Here is a 23580-nt window from a genome sequence, read left to right as displayed (position 1 = left end):
GAAGGCATTAGCACCAGAGGTGTTCCTGCCTACAACTGGGGACAAGCCCAGCATAACCAGGCCAGAATCAACCCGGGAGGAAAGAAAACCCCCCTGGTACCCACCTATTACTTCAGAGAATACTAAGCAACCATAATCGCTGACAAATGGTGCTGTTCTTCTCCAAAAACCGATAAGAACAGATACTACACTTGATCTTAGCCAAAAGGCAGAGAAGCGATTGCACAAAGGCCTTAACCAAAGAACCAAAGAAACAGCTAACAGGTAAGAAATTTTGGTACACATAACACATAACAAACACATAGTGGGGTTTTCTCAAATTTGACTGGAAAAGTGGAGCTACACTTTAAAAGGTACAGTCACACACTATAAGCCCAGACATTGCCTTTTCAAGTCAACTGAAGACTTCCAAGGTGTATCTTCACCAAATCCAAAAAATCTAATATGCCTGCTTCTCTCATTTGTCAAAAACTAGCAAAAAAGGAAAGGTGCACATGGGAAGGGCAATATAAAAAAACAGTGCAAAAGGGGTCCTGAGAACAGTTTCGAACTAACCAGCACAAACAAACACACAAAAAACAACAAATCTGTTTAATCAGGTTAAAAACAGAGGTTTTAGCTTTTAACCTAAGCAATTAAACAGATTGCTATGTATAGCCTAGAAGATTAAAGTGCTCAGGGTTAACAGGCAATGATCAGAATGCAAATGGGCCAAAGTAATTACCGTATCAAAAGATGTGCAAAACACCATAGACAGTTCCAGATCAATCACCTAATTAACACAACCTCCTTTTGGGTTAAGCTAAAAAATTATTTTGCTCTTTCTTCGGAACTATGCCTAACAGTAAGCCTACCAAATTATCTTAGGAAGGGGACTTGAAGGGAGCTACTCAACTCAACTTTCTTGTAATATTTGACAGACATCACATACTGATGTTGTAATGCCAACTTCAAATTACTAGGAATAGTAGCAAGATGAGATCATCCATCGATGACATTCCGCATTTCTCCTCTTCTTCAGTGGCAATTGCTAATACTTCTCCCTCAGACCGTCTCTCTCTGTTAGGCACTGGGGAAGTCACTTTAGAAGTAACAGTCATGTTGGGAATGGGCTCTTCTTCCATCATCTGTACAGTCTGGCCACTGCTGATGTTGTGACCCTGAGTTTGGGTGCCATTTTGGCGTCTAGTATCCTGGGCTCTACGGGATTGCAGGGCTTTCCTAGACACTGAGGTGCTACCAATTAACACCTGCTGGGTCCACTGCAGAGCTCCTAGCCATAGCTGGAAACTTCTCTCCCTCATCAGGCTTCCTCTCTGACCAGTGCAACACTATTTGAGTTCCCCGCATGCTCCATAATCGGAGGGGTTTTTAGCAGGTTGTGGGTTCCTCTCCTCACTTGGATCTGTCATAGATGAGGATCCCCCCAGCTCTGCCACAGCCAGAGGCCACATTAGCGTGGCTGCAGGAAGTGGAGGATCCCTGGAGGGACTCCTAATTTCAGGGGACAAGCACAGGGCGTGACCTCCCAGTGCACAAATGGACAAGCACATCAATAGCTGTACCTACCCTGACCTACCCTATGCAGTAGATTATCATCCTGGGACTGCAGCCAAGAAGACCCGTTTGTTGCTGCAGCAGCAGCACGGAGCTGATACAATAGATCTTTCACAGTACTCATGGCGAAGTCTTATTCACTTGTACAGCATGCAAGTTCTCCAGATGCTGTCACCTGCTTCTCACTACAGCTCAGCTCAGAAGAACCCCCTCCTTCCTGAAATACCTTCTCCAGTCGGCTAACAGTTCCCTTTGTGCTGTTCTTTACACGTAACCCTCTAACTGCCTGATGCCCCTTCAACCCTGTCATGTGGCTCCTTTGTCTATGTCCTTGCCTTATTTTGCTATGGGCCTTTCTTGATCCTTGCTGTCTCAACCAGTGTTTAAATATGGTGCAGATGCAGTCAAGGGGTCCCCTTCTAAGGAGAAAGAGAATAGAAAAAAATCATCATTTTCTACCTACTAGAAAATCTCCATGAGAATCTCTGATGAATTTGAATGCTCATTGTTATTTGGAAGATAACTGGTGATGCTCTTCTCAGTCACACCACTTTTTATTACATGATCATGTATGTGATGCCATGTTTTATACTTAATCAGTTGCCGTCCGCCCCTTGTAAAAAAACGGATGGACGGCACTGCTGCATTGGCAGGTTTTTTTCTGCTTGCGCACGCCCCCTAGCGGGCACGCACGGACAGAAAAGACCCGTGCAATGCAAACACCCGTTACCGGGTGTTTCACATATAGACGATCGGCGGCTCTATAGCCTGCTGATCGTCTATATGTGCTCGTTTTTTCGGGCTGCCGCCGCTTTTTCGTTCCCCCCTGTCTGCTGCCATCCCCCCTTCCTGACCCCTCACCTTCAATCCCGGGATCCGCTGCCCCATCTGTGACCAGCTCGGGAGGGCGTCAGGAGGAAGAGGAAGGGAGGTCAGCTCCTTGCTGATCTCCCTCCGGGATGTGAATGCAGAAGTGATGTGTATTACATCACTTCCGCATTCACCTGTCAGTCATCTGGCTGCTATAGCCAGAGAAAAGAAGCTGATGAAGCAGATATCTGCTTCATCAGCTGCTTTTGGGGTCCACAGGTGACATTAGGGCAATAACAATAAGTGCAAAAAAAATAATAGTCACATATTTGGGGGTCACCCCCCCCCCTCCCAAAAAATGTTTAACTTGTCCGAGCCAGCTGTCACTCACGTAGCTGGGTGGATCCAGACAGTATTGTCGGGATCTTCTCCGCCTGTGGCGTCTCAGTATACTGCGAGCTGCAGCTCGCGGTATACTGAGCTTTGGGGCACGGGAGAACGCTAGTTTGTGTTCTCCCGTGACCCTTAGGAGAATTATGGGGAAAAGCCCTGACCCCATAGTTCTCCTTTAACTGATCAAAACCAATTATCTGCTTTTAACTGTACAGCTTTCCTATTGTTTTACTATTTTACATCTTCAGCAAAAGCAGAATATGTTGTTGTTTATACAATATACAGTACTGGTAAATGGCTAGCACCATAAAAATGGCATGGAGGACATTTGTTGAGTTGAATTTTTTTCATGCTTGTTCTACATAACACTGCTTGCTACTTACACTATTTCATAATAGATTAATAGTTTATTAGCTACAACTATTCTATTTTTTTTAGCACTGACTCCCTAAGGTGCTGTCCAAATGTTGGGTCCTCCTGCCACTCACAGTGGTAACCCACCCTTAACTGAACTCAACAAATTACTGACACTCCAGTAATGATAAAGTCGGCTTTATTTAAGAAGGAAGAAGCCCTGTACGGGAAGTTCTATTTTAAAAGTTTCAACAAAAATGGGATTCGCCCAATATAAAACACAGAAACAAACAACATTAAGACAGCGCTATGACTCTTGTTCCCTCTTATCGCCTGCAAAAGGCCTTGCCAAACACACTGGGTAAATGACAGTGGAATGAGTTGGTTAACATAAATGAATACTGTAGAGTGCTGATGTAGTGAGGCTAAACATTCACTTAATTTATCTCAACTCCTTTAGTAAATCAGCCTTATTAACTTTAATGATACAATCACTCACGTTAGCAAAATCCTCCATAACTAATAAATGGAAATCATGATCTCTAGTTATACTACACAATTTCTGGCATATATGTAATTCAACAGATAATATCCTTACCTAATGAGCCAGTGTGTGTGTTTCCTATATTAGCCAATCTGATTTAATTAATTTTGTTAAGTTGACTATATATGTTACAATCTCTGTACAACTTCCTTTAGAGATTGTACAGAGATTGTGTAGATTCACCAAGCTACAGCATACAGTATATATTGAGTGCCCACCCTCAAGAGTACATTAGTTGTATCAGATCAGGTTTGGCCTTATACTACATAGTTATCAGTAGATTTAAAGAAATTGCAAATCAGATTGTAGATTGTAACATGTATGGTCAGTTACAGTGAAACCAGAAAAAAGCAAGTTTGCTGTTGTTGAGTAGTTTTTATGGGCTATTGAACATAAAAAAATTGACTTTGCCTATTTAAATAAAATACAAAGTGAAATAGCAGTAAGATATAAAATAAGAAATAGTATTTTGCTTTTATTGTTATAACAGTGCATTGTTCTTCTTATTGTCAATTACTTACTTGGTAAAATGTATTGTACCTCCAAATATAAAAGTGTATAAGAATCATGAGTAATGCGACAAAGAGTCTACAATTAACACCAAGGTAAATATTTTACTGCACGGTAGGCAATATATTTAAACTTATTTGCAGGATAAAGCTGATTCCAACAGTTACAATTGGGAATGCCATATTGGGTTTGCTACAATGCTTGCTTAGGCTAATGGAGGTCCTGTCATTCAACTGCCTCAGCACTGGGAAACAAGATAAACATTTCTATTCGACTCCTTTGCAGACAAGTCTCCTCTTCAGAAGATCATAAAGAGTAAGAGTGCACTTGTCCTATATCAATTGGAGAAATCTCTACCAAAGTGCACAGCGCAAAAGCAGCTACTTCCAGGTCCTCACTGCTAAAGAGTTCTGTGATCATCAGCTCTGACGGCTCAGCAGGTGACAACTAAGAGCCATTACACACAAAAAAAGACATTTTCCTTTCTCGGTTTAACATGATTTAAAAAAGAAACTTTTATATGGACTATCCACGTGCCCTCAGATTACGCATGTCGATTCCAATTAACTTTAAGATGGAGCTGTTTTTTCACTCTCCTTTTTTCTGCCTAATCCTGTTACCTTCACGGATATAAATATTAATGCTTGCCACCATGGTTATATCGTGATGGTTGTTTGCAAAAGTAAGATATCAAGAAGAGGATCTCAAGAGAAAGCCTCCAACAACCACAAAGATTGCTTGTCATAAACTTTGCAAAATGGAGTACAAAGGAGGTGTAACTGAGTCCTCAGTGTTCGGTGCTGATGTGGATGTGATGGCATTTTCTTACAGGCAAAACCATCATCCTAACAACACAATGGTATCTTCATCTCCAGGTCAGGATGTCTGTGAAAGATTCTATGATTTTGCATCATTTGGAGAAGGTGGGATATCATTTAATGAAAAAAGGTCTCCGCTGACCAGATTTCACGATGAAGAAACAGACTGCGAGGAAGAAAGTGAAGGATGTTCTCCTATTGGCCGACCAAAGCGAAAACGAGTGATTACCTATGCCCAGCGGCAAGCGGCCAACATTAGGGAGAGAAAGAGAATGTTCAACCTCAATGAAGCCTTTGATATACTGCGAAAAAAGGTGCCAACATTTGCATACGAGAAAAGACTTTCACGAATCGAAACTCTACGTCTTGCTATTGTGTACATCTCTTTCATGACAGAATTGCTTAACAGCCCTGGGAAGAAAAATTAGAAAATTGATGCTATTTACAGTTGGGTTCACTGACATTTCTCTGGATGTATATTTAAGGTTTAAAGAAAGTATAGCTGCTGGTGTTCCTGCTTTCTTCTTTCCAGGTTTGGCTTGAAAATGTAGCCATATGGATTAGATTTAGCCCATAGGGGGAAAACGAAAGTGACTCTGCCAAGCTGTTTAATAATCACAAAAAGCTGAAAGGAATTATGATATTGTTGGCAGTACAGTATTGTGGGTGAAATGTTGTTGTTTATATTTTAATGTAATTAAACTGATAAAGATATATTATGCCTATATTGTAGTATACTGTGTAAGCTGAATTATAGTACCCTGTGATAAATGTGTGTAGGAGAAAACATAACTTAATTGCATAGAATTAGGTAATGAAAAAGTAAACTTTGTACTGAGCAATCTAAAAAGTTATTTAGAGTTGGGTATAATGTTCAGATCATTCCAAGCATTCTGTGATCTAAATGCAGGTGCAGTACTACATAAACTATGTATGATAGAATGTATTACAGAAATACCATAATAACTAAAACATTTAAAATGAGGATCTAATTTCATTAGAAAATGAATGTAATTCCTTTCTGTAATGCAACTTTTATGTTTTTAAAAGGGAGATGAGATATTTAAACATAATGGAAACCAAAGACATATATTCACTTGAATTGCATAAAGCTCAGTCAGAATTTGACATGCATCATATTTACAATTCAGAAAACAGAGAGAAATGCTCCATGATGTTTTTTTTTGTTTTTTTTATCTACGCTAAACAGCCAGTATAAACATTGTGATGAATCCAAGTGTGAGTTGGTGAATTTGCAGGTGCAGCTAACATACTAACATTTGCAAGAACTTTTACAGACTTATGCATAAAATGTTGTGCTTAAGAACACGTTAATTGTTTAAGTTGCAAAAAAAAAAAAAAACATTTATATATTAGCCTAAGATTTTTTTGCAAATGTTTACACAAATTACAGAGGATTATTACTTTGTGACATTTAAAAAAAAAAATTAATGGTATTTGTTGGTGCTGCTATTATAGATTGTAGAACCAACAGTTTCCATATTGCTTTTGGAATCTAGAATACAAAATAGTATATTATTATTTTTTTTAAATAGATAGTTACAAATGCCTTCTATTTTCTTTGTAAATACTATAGTAGAAATGTTTTTTTAAAAAGGCTATTGTGACTCAAGTTAAATGTAAAATGCTGATCTAAAACGAGTTCATTGTTTGCCTTTATCACGGTGTGTATAGGTAGACCCATCCATAAAAACAAATCAAGTTTGAGGTATTTTTGTGTTATTGGCAGTGACATGGCTGATATTAAAAAGCTGGAGAGGAATGTTTGACCAAGAGGCCACTTTTCAGTCTCAGTGTTGGCACATAGCTCCTGGGAGCCCTGAGAAACCCCGGAGTTTCCTCTATTGTGTCAGTTACATTCAGCGAACTAATTGGCTTTTGATAGCTGTTGATGCTGCACTATACACCTGCAGGTGGGAGGGATTTCACTTCACAGGCAAAGTTAGATGCAAGAAAAACTTTAATTATTTTGGCATTATCTGATAATGCCTCAGAGGTCACTGTAGCAAAATGCCTGAGATACTACTAAATATATGTTAAATCGAGAGGAAAAGAATTTGAACTCAGATTTAGCGCCCCCAAATTGGAAAGTTTAGATTTTATTTCTAAAAATATAACAAGTTTCTTTTTTTAAATTTTGAAGTTATTTCTTGTTTTAAATGAGAGGGGACCAGATCTCTTTATAACTTTATAACTGCTTGTTAATGGAGTATAAGTATAAGTTTAGACGCATTTGCCTATTAATGAAGCTGCAAAGGCAGTTTTTTAATTCACTTTCAAAATACTTCAGTGATAGCAATTCTAGGAAATTTTTATTTTATAGATTTCATTGGACAATTTATGAATATGTTTCTCACTTCTTTTCCACATTCTTTACTTACCCATTTACTTTTTACCATTTCTTATATGCTGCACTTCATCATCTCAACTTTCCAGTCTTCTATAACCTGATGAAAAAGAAGGAATAGCTTTTGGCCAATAGGGCAAACCAAAAGTAATTTTTCTGTAAAAAGGACCGTAGAACACAAAAGTGTGCAATGGGTAAATACACTTACATAAGTAGATAGATTTTCTATAAATTTGAGAAGCTGCATAAAAAAATAATTGTTTGCATTTCTTTATTTTTTTAAAATTAAAAAAAAGTTATTTGAGTTCGTGTATTGCTAGAGTTGCTAACAAATATGAAGGCTAATGTAAGTGCAAGTTCTGTTCCAATTCTGAATGTTAAAAGAGAATTAAAGCCAATCCTTTTTGGTTTTACTTTTCTTTTGGGTCAGCAAAGTACATTTACTAATGTACTCCTATGACCCAAAATCAGCAGATGGCTAACGGGGAAGAGCCACGCCACAGTTTAAAAGGATTCCGATCAGGGCTGTCCTTACCTTATTCACTGCCTTAGGCGGCCAGGAAAAGGGGGGAGTGATGGGTTAAGCCAAGATGCCCCGGGTGGGAGGCGGCAGCCAGCCAAGCTGTCAGGCGGGTGAGAGGCAGCGGCCGGCTAAGCTGTTAGATGTGGGCTGGAGGCAGTGAGTAGCTGAGCTGTCAGCGGGGGGGGGTTGGGTGTTGTTAGTTGTCTGTGCTGCCAGAGCCCCCGCACCTGTCTCCTCCCCAAGGAGATGCCACCTGAGGCTACCACCTCAGGCTGCCTCATTATGGGCCCATCATTCCGACAATATTGTTAGGTCCCAACTGTCAGTCACTGCTCTCCACTGCCATGGGACAGTTTCAGCAAGAGTATATTTACTCACCCCAAACGTATCTTTCAATGTTAAAAAGAAACTCTATCTGCAGAAAAAAAATGCTGTGGGTATAAAGTACAGGCAACTATAGGTTCCTGCACACACTTTTAGTAGTCTTTAAATCCTTGCCTTTATGACTGAACATTGTCACAGGCAAAGCTTTAGCACTTCCTAAAATATTTTGTCCAATTAACATGGAGCTGATCCAAAAAGCAGTAAGGTTCTGTGTTGATGGGCATTAGTTTGTACCAGACAGGTTTTGCATTCCTACACAAGTCTATAATGTAAATCCCACTTGAAGCAGATCAAATGCAGGTCGGAACGAAATTGACAGCAAGTCAAATGCATTTTGCACAGAATTATGAATGATCCAAGAAATGTCTGAAACTGATATCAAACCGGTGCAATTTACACAATCCCAAAACCCAGCGACAGAGGCACTAAGGATGGTTGGCCAAAAATTACAAATTCTGTTTGCCTGGGGTTCCACTTTAATGCACTAGATTGGGTAGGTAGCTCTGACAGACTGATATTCAGAGACTAATCCATTAACTAAAAGGTTCTTCACTAGAGACCAAAAAGTACATTATTTCTAGATTATTGATAAATACAGAGCATTTTTACCAAAAGGTTTACATAGATGTAAGTGCCCTAAAAAGCAATTTTTTTAACTTTATGCAAGCCTTACATCATTGGAAACTCAATTCCAATCACCTTGTATTCCAGCAAGTGACTAAACTCCTATGTATGCGTAAAACGTTATGCACATATGCAGAACAATACCACCTCCCCCTTCTCCAAATAAGGTTCACTGAGACTTTTTGTGGAAAATCCATAGGTTAAGTTATACTGTGATGCAAACCCCCAATTTCTATACAATTATTTTTACTTTTCGGATTTTCAGAGAGGAAGGCACTGGTGGAAATCGTTAGGTGCGGTACAAGGTGTAGAGAGAGAGATGAGAGAAGCAGCATAGAGAGGATGGCATTGGAGACAGACAGAAGTTTTAGTACATTGGGAAGCTGAATAGGAATGAGAGGAGCAGTATGGGGGTGTTGTTGAATGACAGAAATATGGGGGGGCAGTGAATTAGAGAAGCAGTATGGCAGAAGCTCCAGTGGTGCATGAAAGGGACAGTATGGGTACAGTAAGGGGAATAGGGGGTTTGCTGGTAAACACGAAGAGCAGTAGAGGATTAGTATGGGTGCAAATTTTAATTTGCTTGTTAGTAAGAGCAAGCCTAAAAGAATACACTCCTTAGACCAGGTCTAACTTTAACAGGGACTTACTCTTGTATGTATATGGGAAACCTGCAGTTCCACAGTTGTTTCAGAACTATCCAAGCTCCACAGAGAGTGCTAGTCATGTACTTTCAGTTTGCTGTCAGCCTGTGCACTGCATCATATCCTAAATCTATCTATATTGGCACAGATGTATTTAATTAAGTTTATACCTGTTTATACCAGTCTGCAGGAGCTACAAATCCTGAGCTGGCTAATTAGTTATACAAGTAATAACATGGCGGTGCCTTTCCCTAATCTTGCTGTACCTCTGGCTGGCATCTGCATAGTAGTTCTTCCCAGTATTTAGGCTAGTGTGAGACTTCTGGTGGTTTACATTGAGAGTCCGATAAAAGGTCCCATTTTATTTGGTGGTTAGTAAATACTCTTAAGTCAAAATATGATATTATTGTTCAGCTAAAAACAGGCCCAACTCTCATTTTTTGAACTGGAGCTACCACCAGTCATGCAGTCAACTGTTTTAAAACTATTTATAAAGCCTTAAGGGAGCAAAGGCGGCAGGTATCTCTGACAAAGACAACTAGGAAGATATCTTCCTGTCCATGAGTAAGTCATTGGATCACCAGGACACACCACAAGGCTTTTCTGAAGGTAACAAGGGCGATAATCAGAATGAAAGATCAGATCTGTTCACAGGTATTGTCCAACAAGCTAAACAATATCTTCTGGAGGCTTTTATTATCACTCCCTGGAAGGTAGTACTGCCCATTTATTGCAAAACAATCATTACAATTAGGAGCATAGCTTTCTTCTATCAGACTTTTTACTGTTCTCAATTCAAGTCTCGTTCGGGGTCTACCTTGCTGACGACAATACAGTCTATTTATAGATTTGATTTTAGTCTAAGCTGTTGATATTAAAATGTAGCTGAGTAATTGCAGTGGAGTGCAGCTCTGTACGGGGGGTAATATACAAATCTGTGTTTAATGCAATAATAGAAATATGGCACAGCAAGTATGTAAAACTGTGAGGGCCATATACATAGAGCATACATTTTCTTTCATTTACATTTTTATGTGGTACAGGACATGATGCTTTAAGTGTATAGTAATAACAACCACAAGTATTCTAGGCAGCTGATAAAAGAGTCACATATCACAAGTAGAATGTTCAGCATTTCGAGAAACCCTAAAACCGTCACCAAGTTCCTCATTACTAATGGTGTGCAGGAATTGTAACAAGGCAATTCACACACATTTATAGAGCAGGAACACAATTATGGGAATCTGCATTTCCTACTGTCTTCTGATTTCTCATGTCCCATATGTAGAAGAAATTACTGACTTCTGAGTAGCCACAAAAGACAAAAGTTGTGAAAAGGCAGGCAGGCTATGACAGTCTCATGAAATCAAAATGAAAGCTACATAAACACTGACAGCTTTTAAAGGATTTATAAAGTTAGCCTCAGTAACTAGCTGTCTACTGTCTCTCTTGATGACCCATCGACTGTACATCCAGTGTCAGACCTAGAGGATGATTGAAAAAACAAATGTTCTACCTTTACCCACAAGGAATAGATGTCTATGTCTTTCAAGATCAACAAAATATCTGACAAAGCATACTGTGGTTCTACCAACTCTTGTGTCTCTACAGCTGTGTTTGTACTTTGTGTGCCCCTCAACTGGAAACAAAATCTGCAGTCTTTTTACTTTTTTTAGGCATCAGTACACATTATTGTCATTGTGTCCTGTTTTTCTTACAAGGATGTCTATGGGTATACACAGACCTCAGCAGAAACTTTCTATCAACAGATTTCAAGGGTTGATTATTTTGAGCAGTAGTATATTGTTTCCCTGAAGAATGCCTCCTAAAGTATAACCAAAGAATTTGGCTTTATATTTCGGTTTGATGGGTTGTAACTACAGTCTGTTTTTTTTATTGCTGTCTCTGTACCTGTTACAAAGGTTCACTCTCTCTAATTGTACTGAACACCAAGGTCACAGGAAATGAAAATGAGGGTAAATACAAAATTTTGAGTTACCACCAGAACAGCAATAGAGGTAAAATTTACCAGTTGGGACACTTGTTCCCATGACAACTATTGATATCCCTCACATTGGAAAGATATCCTCTCACTTCCTCTTGAGTCTACGAAACTGACAGCAATTTTAACCTTACCCTACTTTATAGATATACAGTACTTTAATGGTGTTTGTTGGACATATGAGCATGACAGCTTGTGAGGGACAACTAGGTTTGGCCTCTGAATCTACCATTGAGTAGCTAGCTGTGTAAATGATTTATTTGATATGAGCAGATGATCAAATGTTCAGTGGCCAAGCAAAGTCTTAAAAGGATAAATCCATACAGTTGATCCTTTTTAGCCCAGCAAGCACATTTACAACTCAGGCACAGTTCTAAATCATGGTCTTATGTAGATGGGTGCTGTAGTCAAACACTGCCTTTTGCATCCAAATGCAGTGCAGCTCAAACATATGCATTCAAATGCAAAATGCAGCTAAAGGTTGTGTTTTGCTGGCACTGCCTGCAATGCAAAGATATCCCAGTAGAACCTACTACATCCAGAAAAACACAAAATAAAGTAGGACGAACACAACCTCAAAACTGTCATCCAGGCAACCCCATTATAAAAAAGGGGAACTGACATGTGTTTAATGTGAGCCTACACATGCCTTATTTCTTTCCAATCAACAGACATAAAACTAAACCATCTAAAACATTCTGAAGATCAATTGGGTCCAATGCATTTGTTTTTCTACACATACAACTGTCAAAAAACTATAGTGCCTTGTGTAACACTGTTTTTATATCTGTATGCAGTGACTCCAAAAAACAGAGCAGCTGTGACACCTTCAGAATAGTCCCTTAGAAAAACTTTAACTAATGTGAAAAGGGTTTATTTTTTACTTCATCGTGGTCAATAATATCAATAAAATGGCACATTCTGTGAAACAAAAAACATGTTAACATGTTCATGTTACATCCATGACTTCTGAAAATAATAGAAGGTTTTATTATTTCTCATTCACATAAAGCCCTTTAGAAACCCCGAAAAAAAACGTGTTCTTTTAAATGCAGTGCCCTCTAGTTCATGCTTAGCTGGTCATGTAAACCTCCTCTGTATCTTTGCCTTCTATTGTGGTCTCTCTTTACCTTGCTCTAACTATCCGTACACAACATTAACAGTATTTGAGGCCTCAGTGAGAGTGATCTATGTCTGCTTTTGTCCATGTATGTGTCTTCTATCACCGCTACTGTTTGTTCATTTCCATTGTTTTTTTTCTTCTGTCTGGATCAGTCTCCAGGACTTTAAACAAAAATTACTTTAACAGTTTTTCAATGTGTAAAATTGTGGAAATTACATAGGGTTTACAATAATCAAGGTCTAACTCTCAGCTATGCTGAAAGAAGTCCGTTCTTTAGGCCGGGTTCACACCTAGGCGGCATCGTTTTTGCACAACATGCTCCTGCCACGTGATTTCGGGCGTTTCCATTTAAGTCTATGAGGCAAAAACGCGCTGTTAACTGCGCAAAGAAGCTCATGTACTGCTCTGGTGTGAACAGGGGCCATTGAAAATCATGGGATTTAGTGTGCTGGGCGTTTTAAGCGCTTTTCCAACTGCTCAAAAATGCCTAGCTGTGAACCAGGCCTTACAGAGCTCAGTAAGTCATCAGAGCAAATGATCCCATATCAGACAGCTTAGTCTGAGGTTTCAATCAGTCAACTAGAGCATTAAAGCAATCAGTATCAGTATGCTGCTTCTTTAGATAGCCCACAGTGCTCTAGAATTTATTTTCATGTCATGTATAACAATGTTTATTTACTGTATAAAGCATGGATTGTATATACGGTATACAGTCAAAAAAGTATAGAACCCTAAACAAAAAATGATAAAACTTGTTATTAGCCATTAAAGTTTCCCTCTAATCATCCTATTAAAAATAAGCAGTTTAACCAATAATTCTGAGTTGGCTGCAGTTTTTTTAGCTATTACATATGAGTGCCAGGATTTAATAAAGTTTGCAAAGCAGGAGTCCTTCAGACCTCTTGCTAGTTCATTTTTATCCCCCATATGCAGAAAGAAGAATGTAGCTCTAGCAGTTAGCCGGATCAAATAGAATCCTGTTTCAATTTAATTGCAGAGGGTGCAATGGATTGTGGGAAGTATAATCCTTGTTTATAAGAGTCGCATTTGCTACTGTAGAATGCTTGTGTATTAGGAATTTTAGAAGTTGTGTAGAATCCCATCATCCACCTGTAAGGGAATAAAAGTGGGGTTCTGATCAAATCCTTATCGCACTCCGAGAGTAGGGATGAGCCGAACACCCCCCTATTCGGTTCGTATTCGAACATTCGAATGGTGCTGATTTAGGTCACAGAGGTCCATCCAGGTAAGAGCATTTTGGAAAGGACTGACTCTTACACTAATAGAGGTGATTACATTTTTCATGTCAAGTGTTGATCTCTTTGTCACTTCCTCCACATTGCTCTACTTTTATATGGGCCTCTGCAAGCCAGAAATCTTACTAATCAACTTCATTTCATGCAGCACATTTGTTTCTGCTGATACAATTTCCTCTGGTAATTCTTGTAACATGCCTGATATGTTCATTCTGGAACAGAACTACATTCCGTGAAATCGTTCAGGCTGAGTGAACTGGGTATATTTGTTCCGAATTTGAAACTGTCAGAAACAGAATATTTTTCTCAAAGTGTGAACAGACCCTAAGGAAGTTCTTATTATTTCATCACAGTAATAAAGTAATTTATAAAGTCATATACCCTCGTTTGTCATTTATCATTTGATTTTTCCTTCAGATAACCAAAGACATGCTGGAAGGTTCATTGGCTTCTGTCTAAATTGGCCCTCGAATGTATGCATGTGAGATAGGGACCTTAGATTGTAAGCTCCTTGAGGGCAGGGACTGATGTGAATGTGCACTGTGTAAACCGCTGCATAAATTGTTGGCGCTATATAAATACCAATAATTAATAAATACATAAATAAATAAGCTATTGTCTGGTGCTACACACCCGATTAATTGTTGGCCATCGCACTACTTCCTGTGCTCACAATTGTTTACCCTTGTTTTAAGGCCTCAAAAATATGCTTTATTTTGTGGTGATGGTTTCAAAACCTCTGTAAGATTTTATTGCTGTCAGTAGGGAGACAAATATTGGTGTCATGCTGCAAACCATATACAGATAAAATGTGCCCTATGCACACAGATAGGAAGGAACCCCTTCTTCTCAAAACAATAAGTAAAACAGGGAAAAATGTAAAGGACTATGAGCAGTGTATTATCACACCTATTATCCTTCCCTATAGAGGATGATAATATTTACAGGTGATTTAAAAAAAACTCCCAATAACAAAAAAATATATTTAAAGTTCAAGTTAAAAAATGCAACACAAAGAAACAACAAATTAAAAAAAAACAATTATTACTCAAACCAACATATATATTGTGGTGAGTCCTTTTATTAGGCAATGGCAGCGGACTAAAGTCTGACCCACAGTCTTTTGATCTATGTGTAGTAAGATGGACATTCTTTAGTCATTACTTATAACTTCAATTAACTGTTGTCATAGGGAGTACATTGTATTTATATAGGGAACTCAAATTGTGGACATAAGACCCCCGTTCCGTTTTAATGTGTTTAATGCTACTGGTCTGATACTCATGCAGAATGTTTGCCTAAAGATTTTTGTCCAAAAGATTAATTGAAAAATAAAGTATACATTTTAGTTATTATGACTACGATACAACTCAAGGTTCTTTACAATTTACATGTTTCACAGGGTCTCATTGCTGTCTATGTCCTCATTAGATAGCGTCTTCCTTTCTATTTGTGCTGATGTGGGATTAAAAGTAAGGGAAACTACAAAATATAAGTTCTTACCAGAGCAGGAATTGAGAGGAAATCTTCTAATGGGGACAATTATTCCATTGACAGCTGTCTAAACAGACATTTCCCTTATTTTGGAGACATTTTCTCTTGTGTCCACAGGACAGAAAGTAAAAGGAATTCTGCCCAATTGGGCAGGGATGGGGAAAAACATTGCAGCTGTTTATTGGTTTAGTTCTATGCATTCATTTATCCTACTGGCTCACTATCTTTGGTAGTTGTGAGCTGCCAATGACAGCCCAGTCATGGTCCTGGGGGTGCCATTTCAGTGCACACCAGAATAGCACAGGAACATGTATATGCGGTAGCTGGACATTAAGGCCCACCCACTGTGCTGCCACATATATGCATTACATTGTCATAAAGAGGTTAAAACCATACTGGTGGCCAGGGCAGCCATCAGAAATTTTGGGGCCCCTTACACGGCTTTAGGCCGCCCCCCCGCACTGCTGGACGCAGGGCTTAGTGGCACGCTGGACGCAGGGCTTAGTGACATGCTGGACACAGGACCCACCTGAGAGTGACCCTGCAGAGCCCACCATAGATGCTGTACAGCCCATCTGAGACTGTCTATGGTGTGCTCTGGAGGGGTCTCAGGTGGGCTGGTCAGGGCTGCATCCCTCCCCTCCCTCCTTTCCTTCCTAGCTTCTCTTACCTGCACACATGGCCTCCTCTGCTGCCGGACCGGCCAGAAGTGACGTCACGTCACTAACGTGACGTCACTTCCGGCCAGTCCGACATCAGATGAGCATTGTCGCTGATGGGGCCCTAGCTTGTCTCAAAGTCACTGGAGCGGCAAAGCTGTGGCCCTGCGCTGCTACAGCCAGGCATCCTCGCACTTCATCGTCGGCTGATAGTCATGTAAGGGACCCGGGCGGGCCCCCCAGGCTGCCCGGGCCCCTTACAAGAGTATCGGCCGTACCCCCCTGATGGCTGCCCTGCAGGTGGCACAACAACACAGCAGTAGCCTGCAGAGTCTATAAAAATAGGGCTAGGGTTTTAAGGTAAAATCTTAACACGCGCATTCCTTATATCAACTTATCGAAATATAAGGCACAAAAGCAACATTATTTGGGTGTTTTATGCATGCTAAAAATTGGGATGCCACATATTCATTGAAAGTGTACACTTTAGCAGATCAGTAAGGGGAATGTGATCTCTGAGTAGACATACCTCCATGCGATCATACGAATCCACATAGCAAGCATACAGATCACTATAGTGTGTGTGCCACGTGCGACATGATCCCTATAAAATGTGCATGCTCTCTATTTGTTTGCATAGGTTTTCTTTCGGTGCTCCAGTCTCCTTCTCTGATCCAGATATTTATTTGGTAGGTTACTAGGCCTTTACTCAAGTCCAACAGTAAAGTATATAACTCTATCAGGAACTTTAGATCTCAATCTTGTTTGCAGGCAAAAACGATTTGCATATGGGCTCATGCACAAGGGCACAAATACAGGCATATTGGCATACAGTGCAGAACATGCCATTTATGTCCAGTGCCCGGGAGCACTAGCTGCTGCGTTTTTCTGTTGATAGGAATGTATGGACAATATAATTGCGGTTGTACGCGCTTGTACACATGTAAACACTGGTGCTGGCATTTGTACATGCAGAGGCATAAGTACCAAAATGCATTCAGGAACCTACATGCGTGTAAACACTGGCACCGGTATTTATGTGTATACACTCACATACGGAATTTTCTGTCTATACATTCCTATGGACAAAAAAAGCAGCAGCTGGTGCTCCTGGGTGGTGCAAATACAGGTGTAGTTCACGTTGTATGCCTGTCTAAGCCCGGCGTAATGCCTGTCTAAGCCCTAATTCTGTGTTCTCTATGTAGCATTGTGGAATTCTTCCGTTTTATTAAAATATATAACTTTTGCAACATCTGGCCAGTTTTCATATGACCGCTCTGTTTAAATGTGGAAAATTGTATTTATTTATTTTTCAGGAGTTACGTAAAGTCAAGTGAACTAACATTCGTGTAACTGCTAAATGCCTTCCTCTAATACACTGTGAGCTAAACTCTGACTCACTGTATGACTATAAGCGTTTTGTCAGCGAGAGGCAAAAAAATAGGAAACAACAAACATTTTGTGACCTCTCTCCAAACAGAGCATAACTTGGTGACCCAGCCATTTCCTGCTAGATCTCCTCTAACATTCTACAAATGGTTGGTGGTCTGCAACATGGAAATCCGAGGGCTGCTTTCCTAGCTGTTGAGAAAGTACAATGATGCTCATAGAATGTCTTGTATATATCTGCTAGCCACACTAAAAGAAGACTGTGCTTATAACCACAGTTCCTGCAAACGATCAAATTACAATTATTATTCAGACACGAAAACCACCAAATATGTCTAAATGAAATCACATTGGAATGATGACATGGGTAGGCTTCCCCAGCAGTCAAAATAAGCAAATGATTTTACAGTTAGTGTCGGCCTACATATATTCTTGAATAGGCAATCTAATGAGCTGTCACTATTAATACAGAATAAAAGCTTGGCAGATGCATAAGTCGCACTATCATAAAATAAGAACAATGCAAACAAATCAACCTATTATAACAACTAATATATGATTGAATCTCTATATCCTAAAAAAGGGAGTTTCTGCTGCAATCAAATAATTACATGAACTTAAAGCAAACAGTTAAAGTGACACTAAACTCGGGAGTTAAATCTTAAAAATGCATTCAAGTACCTTAACTATTAACAAAAATGTATCTTATTTGTGTATCACTTGGCTGCAGATGCTCAAATCATCTCTGAATTGGTGCTGATACTGTCCTTCCTTCTGGAGGGTGGCTACTTTTGTTCCCATGTTCCCTGTGTGTGTGTTGTAAAGTGTCCACAGCTCCAAGCTCTCTACCATAATGGACTACAATCTCGATACAAACTAGTAAACTAAACATGAGATTGTAGTCCATCACGGGAGTGAGCTTGGAGCGGTGACAACTTTACAACACACACAGGGATCATAGGGAACAAAAGTAGCCACTCCCCAGAAGGAAGGACTGTATCAGCACCAATTCAGAGATGATTTCAGGATCTACAGCTGAGTGATACACAAATAAAATACATTTTTGATGATAGTTCAGGTACTTGGATGCATTTTTGGGCTTTAACTCTTAAATTTAGTGTCACTTTAAAAACATGTATTGTAGCTGTTTTAAATGCTGTTTGTATTTCTGTCCATCCAGTTCTGTTTGGCAGAGCAGGAGACCTGATTTTTCTCTATAGCAGTTAAAGAACTTCAGGAAAATAAAAAAAACTTTTCCTTGCAGCACTCCCAGCACTGCAAGGGTTAAGTGCTCACTTTTTTTTTTTTCCTTTTACAGGTCAATAAACTTGCATAAGACATAATGACGTCAGCGATCCTTTGACTGCCAGAGCCCAGGGGAGAAGAGGCTGCAGGGACCACTCTAGCAGCCCAGGACTGGGAACAGGTAAGTAAATCTGCATTTTTTGATTCCCCCGGACAAAATGACCACTTAACCCTTGCAGTGCGAGAGCATTTTTTAATTTTTGTTGAGTTCTTCTTTAAATAAAACTTACAAGTCTTGTCCATTCATTAGCCTTTGACTGGACAGTGAAAGAAGAAGCAGCAAATGGGTGAACTCATCCCTTTTTCACTCTGCCCTCTTCTCCTGTTAGCATGTTCCTTGTTAGCACTACAACACAACTGACTATCTCTTTGTACTGTTCTCCCTCTCCCAATCTGTACTCTGCTGTACAGGATGTTGGAAGAGATTGATACCAGATCAAATTTGAGTATGTACTCTGAATGTATCACAAATGCAAATACATTTAATAATGTGTTAGGCTGATGTTACACAAGCAATCCTATCACAGGTGACACCTCGCCAATCTCAGGTTCTCTAGAATATCAGGAGGGTCACTTCTTGGATTTGCTGAGATGGCAAGATGTCACCGCCTTGCTGCATCCTCATTAGCAAGGCAAATTCAGCAGAGATTCGGGCAAGCAAGGGAGCAATTCCATAGAGGTGATTTTCCTGTTGGTGACACATTAGACCTTTTGATTACAGAGCTTCATTAATTAGTATTTTTTACATTTGCCTGGGTTAAGCTTTCATTTTTTCTTGTGTGAGGTACACCTGAACACTAGGAACATGGAATCACTTTCACTATTTAATACAGGACAAAAGTAGTTAGAATTGCAAAATCTGCTAAAGGACCAGTATAGTGCAAAATATGGTATTCTGGTAACTCTATGGGGCTAATATTATGTTAGGATTGTTAAAATGATTGGATAATTATGTTTTCTTAATGAATTCCTGTTTTATTTCACAGTGAAAGCCCTTTCCTCTTTATTCAATGACTTAGCAAGATTTTAAAAAATGGCTGGGAGGCTGGGATTTTTGTCAGGGGAGACATGCAAAATCTCTTCTGACATAAAAAAATCTTCCTCTCGCCCCAGTGATTTCTCTATTTTTCTGTGTACACTGCATAGTGCATGTACTGTACAGTGCACTGCACACACTCAGTCAATTCATGGCATCTCTAAGATGTTTATGTATGGCTCGGGTGTCAGTGAGGATGCACAGGCGTTCATGGAAACCTGTGTATCTTCCCAGTCGCAGCAGAGGAGAGGAGCGACTGCAGGTAAGTGGAGGGGTGAGGGGTTAGGAAAGTGCTGGGTGTTTTTTCCCTTAATGCACAGAATGTATTATGGTAAAAAAAAACAGCCTTACTACTACTTTAAAGTGACATTAAAGTCACAATCCCCCCCCCCCCCATGCTGCTTTAAGGACTTACCTTAAATGATGCCTCTTGATTCGATCATCTTCTTCTTTCCAGTAGTTTTCAGGAGTCCCTCCAACACTGGTACCGGTCTCTGATCCAGTGCCTGCTGTGTCTTCTGTGTCCCACGGTGTCTGTCCAACGTGCACGCTCACGGCTGCATGCACTGGCTTATCCTGTATGTCTCCTCTTCTCCCCGCCAAAGATCTCTACTGCGCATGTGCCTGCCCTATCATCCTGCATGACCACCCGAGAGTCTTCAGATCTTCAGATGGGAGCGAGCGGCAGTGACACAGGTAAGTGATTACCTATTTGGTAACTTTTTGTAATGTTTCTGCATATACAGTATCTACTGCTTGCTACCAGTAAATATATTTAAAACAAAATTGGCTTTAATTTTAACTCTTGAGTTTAGTGTGAGTTTAATCCGACAGCGCTGGAGAAGGGAAGACTTCCGTGTGCCCCAATGTGCAAGTTTGCTGTTAAATTAGGGCAAAAGCAAACAAAAAAGTGCTTTACTTCCACTTTAATAAATAATTATCTGAATTAGCACTTTAAATATGTGAACATGGCAGCCAGATTGCTAAAGATTTGTGTTTATATTTTCAATCACTGTATTCTGATGGTGGCCACATTTTTTCCCAAAATGCAAAGCTCATTTTAGGGTGTGAAGAGAAAAAGGAACAGAAAAAATGGGAATACTGAATACTCTGAACTAGTTATTGCAATTTTACCCAGAATCCACCACTGCAAACCAGATTAAACTTGACAGTTTAGGAAAAGCACAGTGTTAGTTACGTTATTCATGACATTTTCTTTTTTTTTAATGATAGCCCTAAATCACACAAATTACATGATATATTAGGGGACACTGCCTATTCCAGAGTCACTCTCCGGCTAATAGCTGTGTGCAGGGATGAGAATAATGCACTTGCTTCAAATGATGTGATTATAACATGTATTATCAGAGAGATATCCATGATAGATAAAAGCAAAGCCAAGGCTATGTGCGTCACAGTTAAACTCCCCTGTCTGCAATGTAAGCTGTAAATGTGTGCTCTGTAATTATGTAATTTGGGAATAAACAAACTGCATACCGGTATATGAATTTTCTTTTAAACTAAGGTCTGTCAGATCTGACATCACTTCTTCATGCACTAAGGGGCCACTTCAATCTTTTACCGGAAACATATTATCTAGAGATTTCAGAAAACAAGAGGTACAATTGAAAAAATAACTTTTGTTTGGTAATACTGACACACACAAAGATTGTACACTGTGTCATTCTGAAGATCGGTGACAAATGCTGTTATAAATTATCAGGGTTATTCACAAAACTGTGAAGAGTTTGGAGAAGGCATGAGAAGTGAACAATCTAGGACAACATAGCTGAACTGGAAAGTGGAGAATTTTTCCAAATCAGCTATTTTGGACTAGATAATTCACTTCTCCTGCCTTCTCCAAACTTTTTATTCTCTTTTGTGAATAACACTGTATCTGTCAGGGCAATGGGGAAGCATTACAAAGTTATATTAGTATTTTAGTATTCATATTCCATATTGCTTGCTGCCATCAGAAAGGTGGTACAGAATGTACAGATTGGTGGAACTGCCCGGGGTAAAGAGAAATTGACACTGCTGTGTGCCACTAAAGGGAATTCTACCTTCTGAGTTATGATGTTGTTGTCCCTCATGTTAGGCTATTCACTGTTCCTCTCTCTTATTCTTCCTGTCTTGCAGTAATGTGCATGTTTTCAGTACCTGATGTTTGGCTGATTAGACGTCCATGATTTTCTAGTACTGTCCCTGGTTTCAGGAGGTTGTCCCCAAATTAATAGTATACCTGGACATGTCCCATTTTTAAAAAGGACTCCCTGGCCTGGCTGCCGCATAGTGTTAAGTCAGCAGTGACAGCTGGATCCACCACCGGTTGATCCTGCGTCATTGGTTGCTAGAATGCAGGTGGACGTTCCAGACAGCTGTACACATTTCCATGAAGCAGGCGACCTGTCCCTCCCTCCCCTAAAGCCACAAAGGGCCCTTTAATTTAATGCACCCCAAAGAGCCTGCAAGTTCCTCTACTTCATCTCACCGACATGGATGGCAAGACAGTCCTCCTAGACACCTCCACCTAGAGACCACCAACACAGCAGCATTTTTTTCCTCCCACTGACACTGATGCAGGGGCATTTCTTTTGCTCACTAACACCGATGCCATGCCATTTTTTCCTTACAGTAACGCCACAGACATAGGGACATTTTTTTTCCTCACACTGATGATGGGTCATTTTCTTCCTTCGCCACTATTAGCTCCACTGCTATCACTGCTATTAAACTTCAAATAGCTGCAGTGTATCACAACCATTGACACTATTATGGTGCATGAAGCAACCAATTAATACATTCTAGCATTCTAGGTATTTCCTCTTGATACCCTCAAGGCGTCATTCCTGGCTTTGCACGCATTTCTTGGTGAAATCTGTTTATTTGGGGTTTCTACCTTGAATGCCTGCTTTGTGTCCAGTTCCTTGCTGGTTAAAAATGAGGGTTTGATTTTGTGGTTGTGGCTACAAATGGGAACATGATTTTGTGGACATGGTCAGTAGGGTGTCCCCGGATTTCATTTTAAAAATCCAGTCACCTTATCTAATGTTCCAGCAAAACCCAACATTTTGAGGCAACAAGGATGAGTCTGCTGTGATTAGACAGTAGCTGAGCAGGAAACAGACAAACATACAAGACACAAACACAACTAAGTCAGAGATTAGAGCTCCCTCTATTGGACTCACACTTTAAGGCTTTTAACATAATGTGATGCAATACATTATATTGAGTGTAAGTATGGTTGTCATCTTTGATTTTTATATATACAATAAAAGAATTGCAGCACCATTTACCTAGTTCATCATATCATATCATGTATGTATTCTGTAGGCATACAGAATTACTAAAATGGCCCACAAAATAATACAGTACCACAGTGAACATAACAGGGAATGCTTAGCACTGTATGCTATGGAATGTGCATCTAAACTGTTAATTTCAAGAGTTTGGGAGCACGCGGCAGAACGCATTTCAGCGCCAAAGCTGAAGGGCACATTGTTCCATTATGGTACTTGCTGTGTCTTTGGTGCAGTATACAGCAAAGCACTTTTTTTATTATGTTATATATGTAAAAGGCTTGTACTCCAGGGGCACACACCTTATCCACTACCTGATGCTAACATAAAACCTCCTTCATCAACTCAGAGGAACTTCAAGCATGCAAAAACATCTGCACACAGGTCTTCGTCCATAATAAACCTCTTTAACCTTATTGCATAGCAGTATTGCATGGCAGTACAAAACAGCCAAATTCCCATTTCGGAATAGGAGCAAATTGATTGAT

At 39.8% G+C, this 23580-nt stretch overlaps 1 protein-coding gene across 1 annotated transcript; it reads left to right on the top strand.

Moving 5' to 3' along the window:
• The first annotated feature begins 4925 nt into the window (after window positions 1–4925).
• On the top strand, window positions 4926–5414 carry FERD3L (Fer3 like bHLH transcription factor). Its single transcript, XM_018576312.1, has one exon. The coding sequence runs from the start codon at window positions 4926–4928 to the stop codon at window positions 5412–5414; it is 489 nt and encodes a 162-aa protein (XP_018431814.1).
• The last annotated feature ends 18166 nt before the right edge of the window (window positions 5415–23580 follow it).

This window comes from Nanorana parkeri, unplaced genomic scaffold (assembly GCF_000935625.1).
Source record: "Nanorana parkeri isolate BGI_ZX_2015 unplaced genomic scaffold, ASM93562v1 scaffold64, whole genome shotgun sequence".
Taxonomy (NCBI): Eukaryota; Metazoa; Chordata; class Amphibia; order Anura; family Dicroglossidae; genus Nanorana; species Nanorana parkeri.
Note: the sequence above shows the minus strand (reverse complement) of the source record. Positions and strands in the feature narration are given on the sequence as shown.